The sequence below is a fragment of the Geospiza fortis genome, unplaced genomic scaffold, assembly GCF_000277835.1.
Source record: "Geospiza fortis unplaced genomic scaffold, GeoFor_1.0 scaffold166, whole genome shotgun sequence".
Lineage (NCBI taxonomy): Eukaryota > Metazoa > Chordata > Aves > Passeriformes > Thraupidae > Geospiza > Geospiza fortis.
Window position 1 is genome coordinate 1,071,965 of NW_005054310.1, and position 18,538 is coordinate 1,090,502.

General features: G+C 35.6%; 1 protein-coding gene across 5 annotated transcripts in view; it reads left to right on the forward strand.

Moving 5' to 3' along the window:
- PPFIA2 (PTPRF interacting protein alpha 2) overlaps positions 1 to 18,538 on the forward strand; it is a 287,287-nt gene that overhangs the window by 140,142 nt on the left and 128,607 nt on the right. For 3 of the 5 annotated variants that reach the window (XM_031055533.1, XM_031055537.1, XM_031055535.1), the window contains exon 3: positions 6,578 to 6,640. The exons of the other annotated variants lie outside the window; for them this stretch is intronic. In XM_031055533.1, the coding sequence (XP_030911393.1) occupies positions 6,578 to 6,640 (63 nt within the window). The remainder of the gene's footprint in view (positions 1 to 6,577; positions 6,641 to 18,538) is intronic. 5 annotated transcript variants of the gene reach the window in all.

An 18,538-nucleotide genomic window follows, 5' to 3' on the forward strand; every position in this document is an offset into this window, starting at 1 on the left:
GTGAGTTAGGCTTCTATACTCACATGAAAAAGTAAATGAAGCAAAAGCAGCAGAGTGCTTGGAAACGTTGCACATGTATCCCAGCTTGTTCATAAAATATTCTCAGAGCTATGCTTGCAAAGTGCCTAGCAAAGCTAGTGGGAATTTATAATATAGATTATTTTAAATAATAATTTCTTAAAGTCAGCAGGATTTTATGTGATAGCCCTGACCTGTTTAGGATCTTAAAAGTGCTGTACAGTGAGACAGATTGCCTAGAAGCTGATCCAACAGAGTAGCATTAAAACCCCAAGGAATTACCACTATCTACGCCTGTCCCATTCGTATCTTCAAGAGGAAGCTGAATTTTTTCAGCAGTATCTTATCTAGAAGGACAAACACTTAAAAGAAAATAATCAAACTAAGAACAGTTCAACCAAAATGCTTTCCAGACTTCGGATATTGATGTATCTGTACACATATTTTCTCTTGAGGGGACAGACCATAAAAAAATTGTGTGTTAGCAGTGTTAGCCATATTTCCTGGGCTTGTGGGGTGTGGTTATAGTTATAAATGAGGTACCAGTTGCTCCTTTTTGTTTGCTCCCAGTCATACAAAATACTTGTGTTCTAGAGCCCAGGCAGAACAGAATGGCTCCTAGGGGCTGCATTCTGCACTCACCCAACAGCACATTTCCTTCTCCTTGCCCTGCTTCCAGGTGATCAGAGGGCAGACTGTCCCTCTGGGGGAAACTGGATGTGCTGGCACATGCCTTCAGGAAAATGAGGGAAATATGCATTACTGCAAAATAACTGATTCACTGTCTTCGTTTTTTCTTTATGTAGAAATCTGAGGAGTGAAACAGGAACACCTGTTCTTTATGGGGCAGTCATAGTTGTATGAGGCTGTAGAGAATTATTTAGGCATGGCTTTGGCTTTGCTGTCTGCTGTAGTCATACAGTAAGAATGAGATGACAGGACACAAAGATTTCAAATTAGAGCAAGTATGATTCACTGTGTTTTGGATGTGTTTCTTAGTTTTGTCTTTAAGAGAACTCTGATAGTCCCTGTGATCCATGTGAAATTTCTCTCTTTCACAAGATATGTGAGATTTCTGAGACCTGTATAGGCTCATCAGGTGTGCTCAAGTTCCATCTAACCTGGATCTCTCAGCTGTCTCTTCTCCAAGGACTATATGTACAGTTTAGCAGGAGTCTTAACACATCTTCCTAAACAGTACTTGTCTTTTTGCAGGGCAGTGTGTACATGTGTGTGAACTACTGTCTCTTCCTTCCTCACAGCCTGGAGAAGAGAGATTAGTACTGTAGGCTGGGGACAGGTCTGGTAGCTGCTTGATTATAGGAAGAGGATTTCGGGGAGTACAGGAAAACACTGTAGGTGTCTTTGGTTATTAATTTATTTTTTCTTTTATTTTTCTCTTTCACTCCCCCCCACACCCTTACCTTCTTCTTTTCCATGCCAGTCATCAATAAAATGAGTTGGAATTGAACCTGGAACATGAATATCAGAGAGTTCACACTTCATTAGACAGAACAATAGAGTAGTCAGCATGGTTTCCACAGACCTAATTTGAAAACCAATCACTTTTACCCTGTCCAGGTAACCCAAAAAATGTGTCTTGGATTCCATATTTGTGCAATGTTCTTATAGTTCCATATTTTTATACAATATGGAATTTCAAAAAGGGACATTGAGGTGCTGGAGCATTTTCAAAAAAGGACAATAAAGCTGGCAAAGAATCTGAACCACAAGTGCAATGAGGGAGCTGTAGTTGTTTAGCTTAGCTATTTGAAGGGAGGTTATAGCCAGGTGGGGATCCAGCTCTCCTGCCATGTCTCAAGTGAAAGGATGTGAGGAAATGACCTAAACTTGCCACTCCTGAAGAGGTTCAGATTAGATATTAGTAGAATTTTTTCACTGAAAGAGTGGTTAGGCATTGGAATGAGTTGCCCAGGAAGGTGGTGGAGTCGCTGTTTCTGGAGGCTCTCAAGAAGAGGTGTCTGGCCTTTGGCATTTGGGGATATGGCTGAGGGGTGATTATAGTGGTGACAGGTTGTTGATGGCCAGACTAGATGATCTTGAAAGGTGTCTTTTAACCTTGATGATTCTGTGCTTCTGTGAAATGAGCATGTCCTCTGTTTTCTGCACTTGTAATTAAAAAACAAACAACAAACTTCTAGTCTGAAAAGACTTATGTGGAGGAAATTCTGACAATTGCGAAGGAAAGGCAAGGCAATATTTTTTCATTTTTGAGTGAGAACTATTCAGGCAGTTCCTTTTTAGAGTCTTTTTATTTAGTAAATTTTTAATGATAGAATACATGCCTGAATTATTTCTGTGCCTTGGTAAAGCACAAAGGCTTGATCTTGAGATGTTTTAATGGATATATGAACTCGAACTCTCCTTCTGTGATCACTGTTCTGAATCTTCATTCATTGTAATAAGCATCTCCTACAAGAATATTGTAGATATTTTCTAGCGTAAATGTAAGATTTTAAACTGTGGTGATTTTATTGAAATATTTTTAAAGGGATTAATCAAAGAATAATTAGAAAGTTCAGTTAGTTTGATACAGGTAAATAAATATTTTTGAATCTTATTTTCTCTTTAAAATGCTCACTTAATAAGGCATTAGCTTGCCTTGTTCTGTCATGTAACAATACTGTGGCAAGTCTATTGTGCAGACTGCAAGGTCTGTCTTTGTACGTATGAGGTTTTAAGGAATAGATCTTGGCAGTTTTTGCACGTAGATTTCACTGTGCAGTGACAGGAAGTTCCCAGTAGTTCAGTGGGAGTGCTCCCATGGACAAAGTGCATACACGTCAGCAGAAATACCAGACAGCTATGTTGATATAGATTGCTTATAGGTGGTTTTTGTTACTTCTTTATACCTTTTTTTTTTTGGCTTGGAGACTATCATCATCAAACATAATATTTATTTATGCAAACTGTGTGTGCATACATATGTACAAATATTGCTCCAAGGGAGACTTTTTTTATTTCTGAGAGCAGGATTATCATTATTTTCTAGTAAGTAGGTTCCACTTGTCCGAAATCTTAATTATAGACTCAAAAAAAACTGGGAAAGATTCTGCCCTTATTTATTCAATATAGTAACAAATTAAGTTTATTCAGTGAATATCTTTGAATTTTTCAGCAGCTTTCCATACCACTTATTATAAAATCTTACTTTCTTTCTTGTCTTTCTTGTCTTTCTTACTTTCTATTCCTTGTCCTTATTTTGGATGTGGCCTTGAAATTAGAGCTGTACGGCTCATATCATAAATGGGTGCAGGATTTCCTGCTTTTGCCAGAGCTTTGACTGGGGACTAGCTAAGAAGGTTTGGATTATAATGATGCTGGTGCTTAGCAAAATATGTTCTTTTTCATGTGACCTGGATAGCAAGATCACTTGTAAGCCCAATATAAGTAACTAGTTTAAAATGCAGTTGCTTCATGTTTTAAGGTTAGGAATATGAGTGTTGGAATTAATGAATTTTGACCTAAATCTCATAGGTTAATTTAGAGAATTAGGTAAAACTCAATTTAATTTTATTGCTTCCACAGAAACTTGAAATTATAATCTCATATATCCTTTGTCACTATTTCCATCTGGTTGTGACAGGCAGGCCAGTTTGCTGCATATGTGTGCCATTATTTGTGATTATTGCCTCACGTGGTCTTGGGAACCCCAGGAGATGTAGCTTGGCTGTGTATGCACCTAGAAGAGGGCATTTCATAGGTAATGTATTTTATGAAAATATTTTCAGAAGTGTCACAGCCTCACGCAAGGCTCTTCTATGTGGAAATCCAAAAGAAAAATACATAGTTCTAAGTCCATCAGTAGGAAAACATAGTTCTAAGTCCATCAGTAGGATACAGCTTGAGGATCTGTGCCCCCCTGCATGTGGTTTACAGCAAATAGTAGCCAAAGTGCTCATCCCAAGCAAGAATATATGCATGTTCTAGAGATTCATTTTCAGAATTTTCTCTCTCTTTTAACCCTATTTTCTCCTCTGCTAAACTTTAATTTTCTCCTCCGTTAAACATTTTCCAAAGGAGAAAACCCAAACTGTAATAGGAAGTGTCATAAATATTAATTCAAATATAATGTAGTTACTAAGGTACAAAATACTAAGTTGATGCTATACCATTAGATGCATTCCTGAATAGAATAAATATTTCATCAACATGCATGAATGGGAATTGCTGCACTACTTACAATGCATAACTCTTTCATAGAATTTTGTACCTCCTATGATTGCCAGTAATATCTTCATGACTATGTGATGCATTTGCCTCAACAAACATTGTTTGAAGAAAAACAATTTTAGAATCCATGCACCACTTTTATACTTTTAATGGAATATTTTTATTACTTTTCTTACACTTGACATTTTGGATAGGAAATTACTATGGCTATAAGGAAATAGCCTTACAGCATTGAAGTATCAGGGGTCACTCATTCCCAACTATGTTAAGTTTCCCAAGAGTGAAAATACTGGACTTAAACCCTGTCAGCTGCTAGAATTGAATTCGCCAGAATTAATTTCATACCTTTTGTCGCTATGTCTTTTATGGGTCTTCCTCAGTTTTACAAGGGGAAAGAGGGGGAAAATTGTTTATAAGATAATTTGAAAAATTATGATAAAGTTACTGAAAGAATATTGCTGTTAACAGTGAACAGCAAGAATAAATTAGTTAATAGAGCTCAGATGCAGCAGTCAAAAGTATACAGTAGATCTACCTTTTTAAACATAAGTGCAAAATTTTCAGAAAAATCATGTATCAGACATATGGAAATTAAAATGTGAAAAAATTTATTCCAAAAGCTTTTGTTTCAACATTTTATAGTAGTTGTGTGTGTGTGTATACCTATATATATATACACGTGCACACAGAGATGTAATTTATGAACCATTGAACCATGATTAAATAAAGATGCACGAGACTGAATGGGTAAAATTTACAATGTGTGTGTTTACTTGTGCTGAAGTATTGTTTATTTTAAAAAGTGCCATGCTGATATAATATGTATTGTGTTTTCCTTAAAAAAATTCTGGAACAACAGTGGTGATATAAATACATCTGAACATGATACATGGATTAACATGAAGTTGTTTTGTGTAGAAATTATCTTTTCCAAAGTAGCTGCTCTGTATGAAGTGAAATATCTTTTAAGTAAAGAGAATAGCATTATAAAAATATTTTCAAATATTTAAGGCTGTAAATTTAAAGGGAAATTGACAGAAACAAGTTAAGAACTTGTCAGCATACAGAGAGGTTTTTCTTAAAAGTCAATTTTTTCTTATATGACTGCATAATTCACCTTTAAAAGACTGAAAGTTTAAAAGTATTTCCAGTATTTAAAATGGTTATAAATAAAAATGTGAGGATCATTGCAATTATGGGATTTGAAGATAGATGGACATGAATACCTGCCTGTGGCTGTTAAATATATTGATAATGTGCACACTTTTGTTTACTGCAAAAGTAAGCTGTAATATACAGTCAGGCTTAACTTCCTCAAATTATAGTAGTAAATTTATGGTAAAACACATCTTGCAGTAAGTTGTGTTTTCCATATGTTAAAAATACTTGAATCCAAGTATTATATACTGTATTTTTGCCTGCTTTAAATACCAGGTTTACTCTATTGAGTTAGTAAATAATCACAGAAATAAATCCTAGTCAATATTTACTTTGAGAAGTGATTAAGCTCAACTATAATTAGCATGAACATTGTATGTATTGTTACATATGCTCTCAGCAGTGGAAAGAAATAGTTTAAAGGTTTAGTCTAGAAATGCTGGGTCTTTTACATTCAGAATTTTCAAAAATGACTGCTGTTAATTTCTTCTGAAGTAAATTCTGCAATCTGAAGAAATACTGCCTGGTCAGATTGCCTACTAGTCAAGGTATTGGGCTCTGCAGAAATAAATTAGAAAGTGATAAAAAGGAGGAAAAATAGCATTCAATGCTGAAACACATTCTTCAGAAGCTGAAGGGACTTCCAGATTTTTTAAAGGCAGATAGCTTCTTTCCTACTATTTTTATACTCTTATGGTTGTTTGATGCAAGACGGAAGTCTGAGCATGAAAAAAATATCAATTTAACAGGTAAATTGTACCTAATAACTGAATAGGTTTATTTATTTTGATGTTTTTCCATAAAACATTTAAATATGGGGGAGAAGGTCCTACTTTCTTCAAACCTCACAAACAGGTAAAATTCTTGGTTTATGTAGAGACCTCAGGTAGAAGTCAGCCATGGAGCTGGGATTATTTCTCCCTCGTTATTGGACTGTCCAGTGCTTCAGAGACCACTTCTGTGAACACAGTGCAGAACACCAAAGATGATCTACCATTTGGTTGTTCTCAGTACTTCATGAGCCAGGAGATGTAACAATACTTTCAATTTCTTTATGTGAATTTCAGTTGAGCGACATCAGTGTTCTCTTGGATAAGTTTATTTGAATGATCACGTTCATCTGTTAGTATGGTGTAATTTAAATAAACTGTAGTACTGTACAAAATTCTGTTCCATTCAGCAGAATCTCTGTTGCCCCCTTTTGCAGATGACGGTTGCTGCTGGTACGAGCATTGAGAATAACATTCAAAGGACCATATCCTGCCCTAATGTATGTTCAAAATATCTTGGTTTTTTGTGTAATTTAAATGTGAAGCCTCCTTATGTGAATTTGATATTTTGTTGCCCATATTTTTGTGCATCTCGAGGTTCCTTCACATTATGTCTTTCAGGGTCAATGAATATTGTACTACAAGTGAGGTCTCAGCCTATCAAAATTCCCAAATTGCTGTCATTTCTTTCTATAGGGTTTGATGGTGCAGCTAAATAAAGATGATGATAATGTATTCATAGTACCTTCTGCATTTACCTTGCTTCCCAGCCAGCTCAATGCTCTTGTCAGTTGAAATCAGTAGAACAGCAATAGACAAAATGAGGAAAGAAATGAGAGGCTATATTTATTCTACTTAACCTTGTCCTAAATTGCATTTTGATATGAAGATGTGTAATAATAAATGTGGAAGGAAGGTAATTTCATTTTCATTACTTAGGCAAATGTATACTATTACTTAAAATAGGAGGAGGGAGGAGTTATTCCTTATGAAAGGTAGAATTAGTGATATATCTGGTTAAGAAAAGAAGCAAATTATTCACTTGTAGTATAATAAGTCATTTGTCTTTTTAGACCAAAACCATTTCGATAATGGAAAGTCATTGGGACAAAACTGAACTCTTATACATTAATGGAGAAACATTAATGAAAACTGGGATGAACTCTTGAGAAAAGACTGTGGCTCTGACTTTTATAGAAGCTATTTTTTATCATGTAATGTGTTTACTAATTTATTTTTCAACTAAAGATTATCATATTTATAGGGGAACTGGCAGATGGAATTCTGAATAAACACTTCCATCCCCTTAAGTTCTTTGACGATATAGCAAATAATCAAAGAACAAGCACAATCTAGTTAAAGTAACTAATATCTAAAAGAGAAAATGCTGTGATTTAGTATTGGTAAGTGAATTTGTCCTCCCTGTCTGGGAAAGTAATCTCAAACCAGTCTTTTTTCTGGCAAGTTTGTGCTTTTAAAGGAACAAAGAAAAATTCTTTACACTGCACTCTTAGAAGATATTGCATCTGACCATCTTAATCATTGTGAATTTCTGCATACATTAGTGGAATAGATCAATGTTATAAATTCTTGGCTATATTTTTGTACTGCTGGGTTCCATTTTTGTACTTGCTTCTGTGCAAAAGAAAAACTCTTCCTCAATACATAGTGTATGATTAATCTGCAATCTCTTCTGGATTTTCAACATGACTTTAACTTCTCCAGTGCAACTTTAGCATCCCAGTTTGCAAATTGTACCGTTTGTATTGGAAGCTAGTGATATAGACAGAAAATAGCTAGTAATATAAAAAGACAATAATATGGCAGAAATTATGAGCATGGAAAAATGCACTATTTCCAATTTAGTTATAGAAGTCCATGCTATTACTTCAAAATGGTTTGTGACCTTTTAATTGTCTTTAAGCAATCTGCTCTAGTGGAAGGTACCCGTGCCTGTGGCAGGGGCTTGGAACTCGATGATCTTTAAGGTCCTTTCCAACCCCAAACATGTTATTGTTCTATGGTTTTTGAATTTATAATTAACAATGAGCAAAATTTCTGTTAGTTACAAAAGAATCCTGTTTAGAGATAGAATATAATCCCTGTCAACCCCTGCATGTCATCCAAATGCACTTGAGCGAGAACAAAAAGTGGAAATCTGCACTCAGCCTTTCACTCAGCATCTTGCAGGGAGGACTGGAAGGCAAGTCAGTTCTACTTTACAAGTACAAAATTAAGTAAATAATTTCTTTTATTCCATTCAATGCCAACCCCCCAATTACCTGTGTGAACCATGGGTTTAATGGTGGACATTAGGGTTGTCAAATCTGCAGCTGAAATTGTTTGAATGAATGGTAAATTTTCAATTATTGGGCTACATTATTGTGAAATGTTTCATGCAATTACTGTGAATAGCACAACTTTGTATTTCTGCCTATTGTTAAAGGGATAACTACAGAGCATAGCCTCAAAACCATAAAATTTTCCATCAGTATATGTTGTACTGGTTCAACCTTTTAATTACATGGCATTAATAATAAGTTTTAATTAATTATAAACCTCAGTTACTTAGAAAGGCACAATACAGTTGTTTTGGCTTTTCTGGCTCCTAATCTCAGACCCAGAATATATTTCTAGAACTACTCACATAGATGCACTGTTTGAAATGCTAAAACCGTAAAGAAAACATAGAATAGATGTTTCACGAGACAAATATGCTAAAATATTAAAAAGGCTTTCTTAGGCCTGAGTAACATTTCTTAATGTTATTAATAACAAATATAAACAGGTTTTTAGATATAAAGGATTTATAGTATGCCATTTTGCTTAATGGAAACACACTGCAAGGCTTGCAACAAAGCTAAAGCTCAGGAAGAAGCTGCAATATATTCAAAATTGAGAATTCAGCTATTATGGTGGTTTTCAAGGTACAACTTTGTGGACAGGTTCCCATATATTAAGAGTTCTAATCTTTGTGCTGTTCCTCTGTGAAGTTTACACCTTCACAAGTATAGACTTCAATTTACCTTTATTCCCACATAAACTTTGTTTTGTATTTTTCATTATTATCACCTGTTCATGCAGCAGAAGCTGAGGGAAGAAATGACTATTATATACAATTATAAAATTCTTTTCAAATTATTCTCCTCTGTATTGTTTAGTAGGATATTAACTGCTAGGTTTGCTGTCTTTCATGCAAGATATCCCAAATCATTATGCTGGCTGTCTGTCTGTGGTTTTGAATAGATTGGCCTTTAAACAACCATTCCAATTGCTGTATAGTTCATAAACACCATTGCTTGATAAGAATATCAGTAGATACAAGCTTAAAGTACACATACATTATAAAATGGCTGGATGAATATTAATGATGGATGTCACTTAGGACAGTCTGTCATACTGAGATATCTCAGTGCCATTACATGATGACAGGAAGCAGTGCACAGACAAAGACAGGACACTTTGTATGCAGACCCAGTTGCTGTGGCTGCCTGACCCTGAGCTTCTGCAAAATTGCAGCACTAATGCTCCTTTTCTTTACAGCTCTTTAAGGTCCGCAGTGAAAATGTAAACAGCAAAATACAAAACAATATGGTGACAGATATTAAACATACTGTGTCTCTTTATCCAGAACAGAATTTGAATCTGTGCTTTTGTAAAACAAAATTGAGTTATAGAGTAAATGAAGACATGCTTCACTGTATATAATTGGAAAGAAAATATTTCATTTTAATCAAGTGCAAACACAATGCATCTTGTTCTTGAACCATCAACTCTAACACTCCTCTTTCATGGAAAAGCCACATTTGTTTTGTCTAAACAAGATACATACCTTCAGAAATTCTTTGAGCTAGTCAGAAGTTTCAGAGTGTAAGTACTCTGAAATGCTGGGTCTTTTGAATTCCAGTATATGTGATTCAGACTGGGTTTTTTGGGTAGACACTTTCATCCATTACAAAGCTTAATGTGCTTAAATTTTTAACATCAATTTTTATTATTTTTTATGGCTTTAGCCAACATGTAGAGCATATCTATAGACATTTTATACAGGAGCTCGGTAGGAAAACAGCAATTTGTTTATATTTTGTCAAATTCAGCAGTTATGCAGCATCTTATAAAATAGCTGGTTTTCATCCATCAGCAATCTTAGTTCTTTACACTATTTCAAAAGGGTTTTTGAGAGGGTTGCAGTAAGGAGGGGGCTGAGGGTGAAAGTGTTGGTAATATACAGATGCCTTAAAATATCAGCATATTTCTTTTCCTCCTATACAAAAATAAAACTGTACCTCCAAGGTTTTTTTAATCAAGGATTAAATCCTGTTTTTTTCCATAAGTTTGTTCATTTGAATAAGCTGAGCATGTCTTTTCCTTAAATTGAAGCCAAATGCCTTTATTCCGAAGCAGAAATATTTTTTTTTCTCTGTTGGGAACATTTCTGAGATCAAGAGGAAAAAGTACTCCAGACTGCTACAGATAGGAAGGAAAAAGTCAGAAGCCAAAATATAATTACAGGCCTCCAACTTTTCTCAGATTGTTATGAAAGCACCCTGAGCTTTCAACTCAGCTGCTTCAGCTCATTTTCCAGTTTTATAGCAATCAGGGATTTACCAGTCACCTACTACTTGAAGCTAGAAACCCATTTTAAGTCATTACCTGACACTTTCAAGCCTCAGACCCTCTTGGCACATAGGTGTCTTACTTATGTCCATGGAAGGGAAAAAAAAATGCAGGGAGGTTTCTTTTGTCAAGTTTTTCGCGAACTCCATAGTTTAAAGTCTTCAGGAGTTACTTCATTCACAAATAAACTTCTGAAAAGAAAAGCAATTTTGATTTCTTCTCAGTGACAGTGATTGTGCAGCTCTATATTTTCAGCGTGGCACTAATCTTTGGCCCTCACCTCTCACTTCCCTGCCACAGGGCCAGCAAATCTGAATGTGCAGCCAAACATTTCTGCTTCTGCTTCAGATCTCGTGACAGGCAACCAACTGGCAGGTCTGCTGCTGGGCCAGAGGTGCCAAGTGTGTTAAATCAGGGGCTAGAAAGAGACATCAGCAATGCTTTTCAACTGGGGAGATGTATTGCTGGCAAGTGTATGCCTTGGCAACAGTGGGGTGTCCTCATCCTCAAGTATGTGGCAGCACCCTCCTGGTAAATGCTCTTACATGCATAGCTTCGTGTCCTGGCATTGCTTTGCAAGCATTCCAATGCTTTCCCATGGCTCTCGGCCTGACTCAGGCCCAGTGCATTGATTTGAGGGATTGAAAAATGCAAAATGGAAACCAGGAATTCAGAATTGTAGCAGGATTTGCAAGAAACAACTCTCAGATGATATCTAAGTTATTCCACACCGCAGACAGTAGCTCCCTACAGCCACAGAAGGAAGATCTGGATTTGGAAAGAACTATGCTTTGGGGAGAAGAGCGGGTTTTCATTAGTTTGGTAACATTTTTCCTTTTGATTCTTACTGAGAAAAATCTTAGCCCTATTACCAGAAAACAGGTGGGACAAAATCTTTTCATGGCAGAGATCTAATGTACAGGAAATAATTTTCTAGATAACAATGATGCTTCTAGATACTTTACTACTCTCCTGTACTTTGCATTTGTCTTGCAGAAGAGGGATACAGAAGAGCTATCAGCTGTTAATGGCAGGGAAATAACTCATTTGGCAAAAGGCAGTTGGCAGTTTACTTTGAAAGAATAAAAGAATGCCATCCATATCAGGATGTGTGGAGAATAAATCAGCTCAGATTGAGATTATTTCTGTGCTTAGCAATACACAATGTTTATGGTGTACATCTTTTGCTTAGTAGAGCTGGGAACTTTTCTTGCTGCTGTGATGCTGTTGCTGGAACCAAGGGGCGGCAGAGGAGGAAGCTCTCCTAGGGGACAAGTTCCTGGACCAGAACAAACAAAGAATTGAATTGAAAAGGGCAACCATGGACAGGAAGGGGGGAAATAATTATGATTTATTAAGCATGGAATGTGGAAGCTGATGGGGGATCAGAGACATCAGTGGGAACAGAGGCTGATGGCTGCGGGGAAGAAAGAGATCTGAGATGAAGGAGAAAGTAAGTGAAGGAAGTTTCAGTTCTAACTGAAAAGGCAGACATTTTCATGTAAATGTGAAGTTTTATGGGAAAGATGTCTCAGAGACGCTTAAAGTGGGAGAGGGGTACCCCCTCCTAAGGTATCTTTGAGTTCCAGCAGTGGAAACCCTGAATGATGGTATAACAGGGGGCCTTGTCATGTGGTCTGGACATTTCTGCTTCTAGTTCTCTGTTCAGCCCAGATTTGATGCTGTATATCAGCCATATCTAACATGTTGATGAGAAAATTACTCATTCCACTTTGGGAATATATAGAGATTGTATTATCAAATATACTTGTGAACTCCTTAGACTTATGGATTAGTTCCAAGTCAATGAAATAATCAATGTCACACCAAGCTATATGTTACACTTAATTAAATATTTAAGGGAAAGGCCCTAACTGGTAGTTCAATCACTCAACTTGGTAAGAGCTCAGCTTCTAGACAACAGTAATCCTGCTACTGGCACTTAAATAACACTCTTCCAGTATAACCCTTTTACTGTAATTATGTATAGCAATATATTACATTTTGAGTGGTGAGACAGAAATTTTGTTGTAATTGTTTTCCTAGCCAATAGTTCTGGTTTATTAAATTGCTAATAGTTGTCCTCTAGAAGGAAAAAAAACCATGCCCCAAGAAAGAAGAGGAATTATTTCAAAGGTCAGTATTACTTAAGCACTTGTTTCATGCTTACAGCAGACTGGAGTTAGAAGTAATTGGAAAGTGTACTGATATTGCAAGTGACAGACCAGAGGAAAAAGCTTGCACCAAAGATTGTGTCCTGAGGTTTCCTTCATGCCTCAAGGAAGTGACTGGCTTGAAAATGCACAAATGCTTTATACAATAATGATGGAATATAATATTAAGGCAATGATTAAACTTGATTTCAGTTTCCCAAAGGAAATGCCCAGGAAAAAAATCTATACCGTGAGAACTTTATACAGTCTATCTAAAATACAGTATAGTTATTTTCTTAAGCATTGATGACAACCCATTGACAGAAATTTAGAGAAACTCACCTTCCAATGGTACATTTATATTCTCATGCTGCTGCAATGTGAAGTAGTTTATGTTTGCAAAAAAACAGAAATGGCAATATGATCCTTCTGTAGATTTTGAATTTCCCCTGACCTTTGAATTACACCATTTTTATTTCATTCATATGTAGCAAGCTTAGTAAAAGTTACCTAGGTAGTGATAAATTAATTTTGCAACTCTCTTATTTTCTGATTAAATTGTAGATACCTTTTAATCAAAGTGAATAAAACAAGCCCAAAATGAAAAAAACACCCAAAAAAATTAAAAACATTCCCCCAAAAAATCTTCAGGAAAGTTTATCATCCATCAGGTTTTTTTTGTCTGATCTTTCTTATATCTAATCATTCTATATCAAAAATATTTATTTTCTATATAGATAGCTATATTCCCCAGATTACACGTTTTAGACACCAAACAATATCAAATTACTAGCATGAACTGGCTTTTTATTTCACTACTCTCTGGCTTGTATTTTATGTAGGAAAAGGCATAATTATAGAGTAAGAGAAAAATGTGAAGAGGCAGATGATTTGAAATAAGATATTTAATAGGGAAACAGAAAGAAGAAACAAGAAATACATTTGGGACAAGCAAGCAGAAAGAAAGCTAGTGAAGATACTTCTTGCAAGGCATCTTGTGATCTGCTAAACTTTCTCTCTCCTAAATATATATTTTTCTATGTGAATAGATTATTCCTGGAACAAATAAGGCATACATTTTACTAGCATGACTTCTTAATTTTGATTCATACTCACCTATTTCTTGGCTTTATTATTTTTGCAATTGGACATATTGCAGATTTCATTCAAATGGAAAAATAATCCTTTTCAGATCTTAGTTTTAAAAACTTCTCAGGATTAGTCTGCCTAAATTTCTGGTTTCCAAGTAGTATTAATATAATTCTGAAAACTGGATAGTAAGAAATCATTAGAAATTTTACATAAAGTAATTTGTGTCTTCATTTTTAAATACTAATTTGAAAAATATCTTTGAAGAAATAGCCTTATTTAATTTCTTCTATCCTCTCCATGACCACATTGCTTATGATCCAGGTGAGGATCATAATAAATTTTTAAATTTTACCATGGTTTATGGATTCAGCTAATACTGAGGAGCAGATAGATCAATTTTGAAGAATTGAATCAGTTAAGATATGGATGTCAGCTCAGATTTAGATGCAGAACATGTGCTGGGAGGCTGGTTTTCTCTCATAAGTCCTTGATATCTTTTTGTCATGAGATCATTCTGTGCCTCCCCTTGAAGGGCATGATCCCTGCTAGGGAGAGGGGGAAGGGAAGCAAAAATGTGACAAGATTATAAGCACAGAAGCAAAACTGTTTTCACTTTGCAAAATTATCAAAGAAATAAAATTAGCTTGTGCGCATTGCCAAAAATTCGTACTAGGTTTTGAAAGAGGGAGAAGTAGCTCTAAAATGGTCTAATTTTCCTGGTGAATTATGTAAGTATTTGAGTATTGATTTCAATATATTTTGCTCATTTTCATCAGATGAAAATTTGGCCCTCGTCTCTTTGACCCTCTATTTTGATAGAGAAAAATAATTAGAAAATTAATTAAATGTTTTTAGCCTGTTTTTAGCCTAGCCTTACTCTGGTCTAATTCTTCTTGCAGTCATGCAAAAGGAGTTTTGCATTTTTTATTTCATTTCAGAAGGATTTTTTTTGTCAAAAATACCATTACCAAAGCTTTATTAGGAACCGTAATCTTTGAAATATTTTCTTCTTAAAATTTTATCCTCCAGTTTCATAATGCATTTTGATTTGTTACATAAACAATGACTGATATTTCTCTTAGAGCAGATCAAGATAGATATAGAACTAACCACTTCAACTCAATTGATTTTAAAATGTTGGGTAAACATCAGTATTCATCTTGGAAATGAATCAATTTTGATTGATAGCTGTATTTGAGAAGATGCAGTTTTTCAATATGTATTTTTTTCAATTAGATCCAGTTAATCTATATGTGAATTACCTGCCTGGCTGTTTAAAAGAGCAAGAACTTGTCTTAAATAACATGGGCTGTAGCTGGAAAGTCTGTCATGAGTCACCTGGTAATCTTTCCTCATTTTCCTTTCTCACACATTTACATCTCTTTTAACTCAGAACACAAATTCAAATGAAACTGGTAAAAGCAGATGAAGGGTAAAATTAGAATTAAAAGGTCAGAATCTATTTAGTATTTCTGAATTGAGATTTAAGATGTGATCTCTGTGACAGTTTGGTCTCATGACCTCCTGCCCAAAAGTAGTGTAGCATCCCTGTTAATTTTCCTGTTCTGACATCCCTTTGAGGACAAGACCAAGCTGTTCAAATTGTAGCATTTCAAGATCTCATTTAACTCCAACTCCAGGACCAGCTGTCTAGGTGACATACATCTAGGGATGGTTTCATCATTCAATAGATTTAGTTACTTCTGCAAAGAAAATATGCCTTGTTTTCTGTAAGGAGATGGCTTTCAGGAACTATCTTGTGGCATAATTCCTTTTTAGTAACTGTGGATGTGTGAACTGTATTTGTATTTTTTACCTAGTCCAAAATACTCCAAAGGTGTCTCTGAAGGCATGTGATTCTCTCCTTTTCATGGCCGCGCCTTGAAATATTCTATTCCCACATGACAAATATTGTGATATTTTTGTGGTTATTCTGTTATTAGTATGCCTGAGGAACGGAAAAAGTTTATACAGAGTTCTGTGGAAAATTAAATTTTTATGAAGAACAGGCCTCTAGCAAACTGTGCTTTCATTCTTTACTCTAGAGAGGAAACTAAGGATGAGGTCTTGTTGTACTATCCCTGCCACAGCTCACGTTACCATGCACTCTCCAGCTGTAAACAGAGCAGATGGAGTGTTCTGATTGTAGAAATGAACTTATTTGGCCTGAACAGAAGCACTTGCCCAAGATCAGGACAAGGAAAGCAAAGTAAGGGTCAATGCTGTGGCAAAAAACTTGGGAATTCCTAGCACAATGAGGGAGCCAGGGACTAGAAGGCCCTGCAGGACTTCTTGAGTCTTAAATAATCAACCAGATGATACAACAGCCATCTGCAGAGTAGTTTTTTGATTGTGCCACTTGTATGAACAGCTCCTACTGCAACTTGGGAATTGCAGACTGTTGCTGTTTGCATATTTTAGTTTTATTCCCATTGGTTTCAGTTACTGTTCATATCTCTGCCATTATTTTGTTTGCTTGTTTTCCTGCTTGCAGCTCAATGCACTTTTAAGAGCTGCTTCATTTTGCTGGCAAGAAGACCTTACTGTTACTCAGAAGAAGGAGGAATGCATTTCCTGTGTTTATAGTCACAATGTTATTTTGACATAAAGGTGAGCGTGGCCCATGTTGGTGGTTCAAAACTCTGTAAAGGAGGTGGCAGCAATCAAAGCACTGAAGGAGAGCACACACACCACAGAATACAGACCCAGCAAACTCTAGATGCTACTGTATGAAAGTGTAGCATGCAGCTCTCCACAGGGATTGCTATTTGTTTGTCAACCCAGGTGGCTGTGATGTCTGTCTTTTCCCATTCCAGTTGATTTACCAGGAAAACTGATTATGCATTATGTAGCTGAAGCCAGTTATCTGTCATGTTGTCTCTGCCTTGTCCCTCTCAATTTACTGCGTCTTTTTTTATACTTAGTGTGTAATTTCCTTCGGAAAGAAAGCATATAGTTTTGTGCTTTCACACAGTAGGATGAAATAGGCTTTCAGGTAGGGTTTCTAGTGCAAATTTATAAAAATTATTTAATACAAAATAATTTTTTCTTTACATGAAGTATTATAGCATAACTGAAGGGAAAGTTTTATTATTTTCACTTGGATCCGCCAAAGACAATGTTCAGTATACTTGACCTCAATGAGAAAGCATTTCCAAGTGTTGTACTGCTGATGCCAAAATTTCCCGAAGCTCTGTAGGCATGGAATGATATCTTACGGTTTATTAATATTTTAAACCTACATGAAAGTATCAACTTTCTGTGTCAAGTTTTGATAGTTTAGTTCTTTTCCCTTCAAAAGAGGTTTACTAGTGGACTTCTAGGCCTGACTGACTTTCAAAAGAGACATCTGAAATCATTCCAGCAGTTCTGGTTGCTGGAAAGGAATGCATAGGTTGAATTCAGTTTAAACCTGTTGCTCTCTTTGAAGTCACTTTTGCTATTTGCTCAGTATTTATAATTATTTGGTTGAGCCGTATATACAACTCCCCCACGCTGATCTGTCTGGCTCAGGAAAATAAGGTTTTCTGTTATTTTAGGGAAGTCCATGTACACAGTGAGGTGACCCTCAACTGACACAGCCATTTATCTGCAATAAAGGCCACCTGCTGGTCCCCTTGCTGTTGAGGTAAATTCCTGTATGATAGCTGTGGCTACTTCCAGAATTCTTTTTTAAGCTTCATGGGTTTATCATCCTTGTCTGTCTTCTCTGATCTTCATTTCATGGTAGATGTTCATTGATTGTTCACACAGAATTGGCAATATTGCAAATTACAACAAATATTCTTGGAAGAACAAAACCAGCAATTTGTATGTGCATTTATCCCTTTTTCCTTAACAAGTCCAGTTAACCACATTCAGATAATAAAGGTGAATTTTCTAAAATTCACAATTTTGGTCAAGTCCTCTGGAATACAGAAATCCTAATAAGAAAATGTCATCAACAGATAAAATAAAAATTATGATACTGCACAGAATAAGGGTGAAGAATGCATCAGTCGTATGAGTGATTCTGTCCATTACCTCATTATCTCTCTGATAACCAAACCAAAGATGTGTTTTTAAAAGTTTTATAAAGATATCCATGAAATACTATTCACTTATTACAGAGGAGGTCTTCAGAGAATAATTTAAAAGAAATTTTATTAACTTTTTATTTAAAAATTAGGATACGTGTGAATTCCTAGGCATAATGTTATTTGAAGATCTAGTGAATGGTGCATGCGTGTATATTCATACAGTTTTACATAAGCTATGCAATAACAGACAAAATTTTTTCAATCTCCACATGATTTTAGAAAAAAATGAAAATCAAGTTGAATAGCACCCCAAGGCAAAAGAGAAAATAAAACTTTATGCAAAGCTCAACATGATCAGAGGGCAAGGATGTTTTCAAGTATTTTATTTCTACGGTTATGGGCTTGCTTGTCTGTGTATCTAAAGTGCAAAGATGGATAGCTTTTTTATGCCCTCTGTTTTTGCAAAATTTCCTCATTCTGTTCTCGTGCCTGAGAAAGTGGAGTTTTTTGAGCTGAG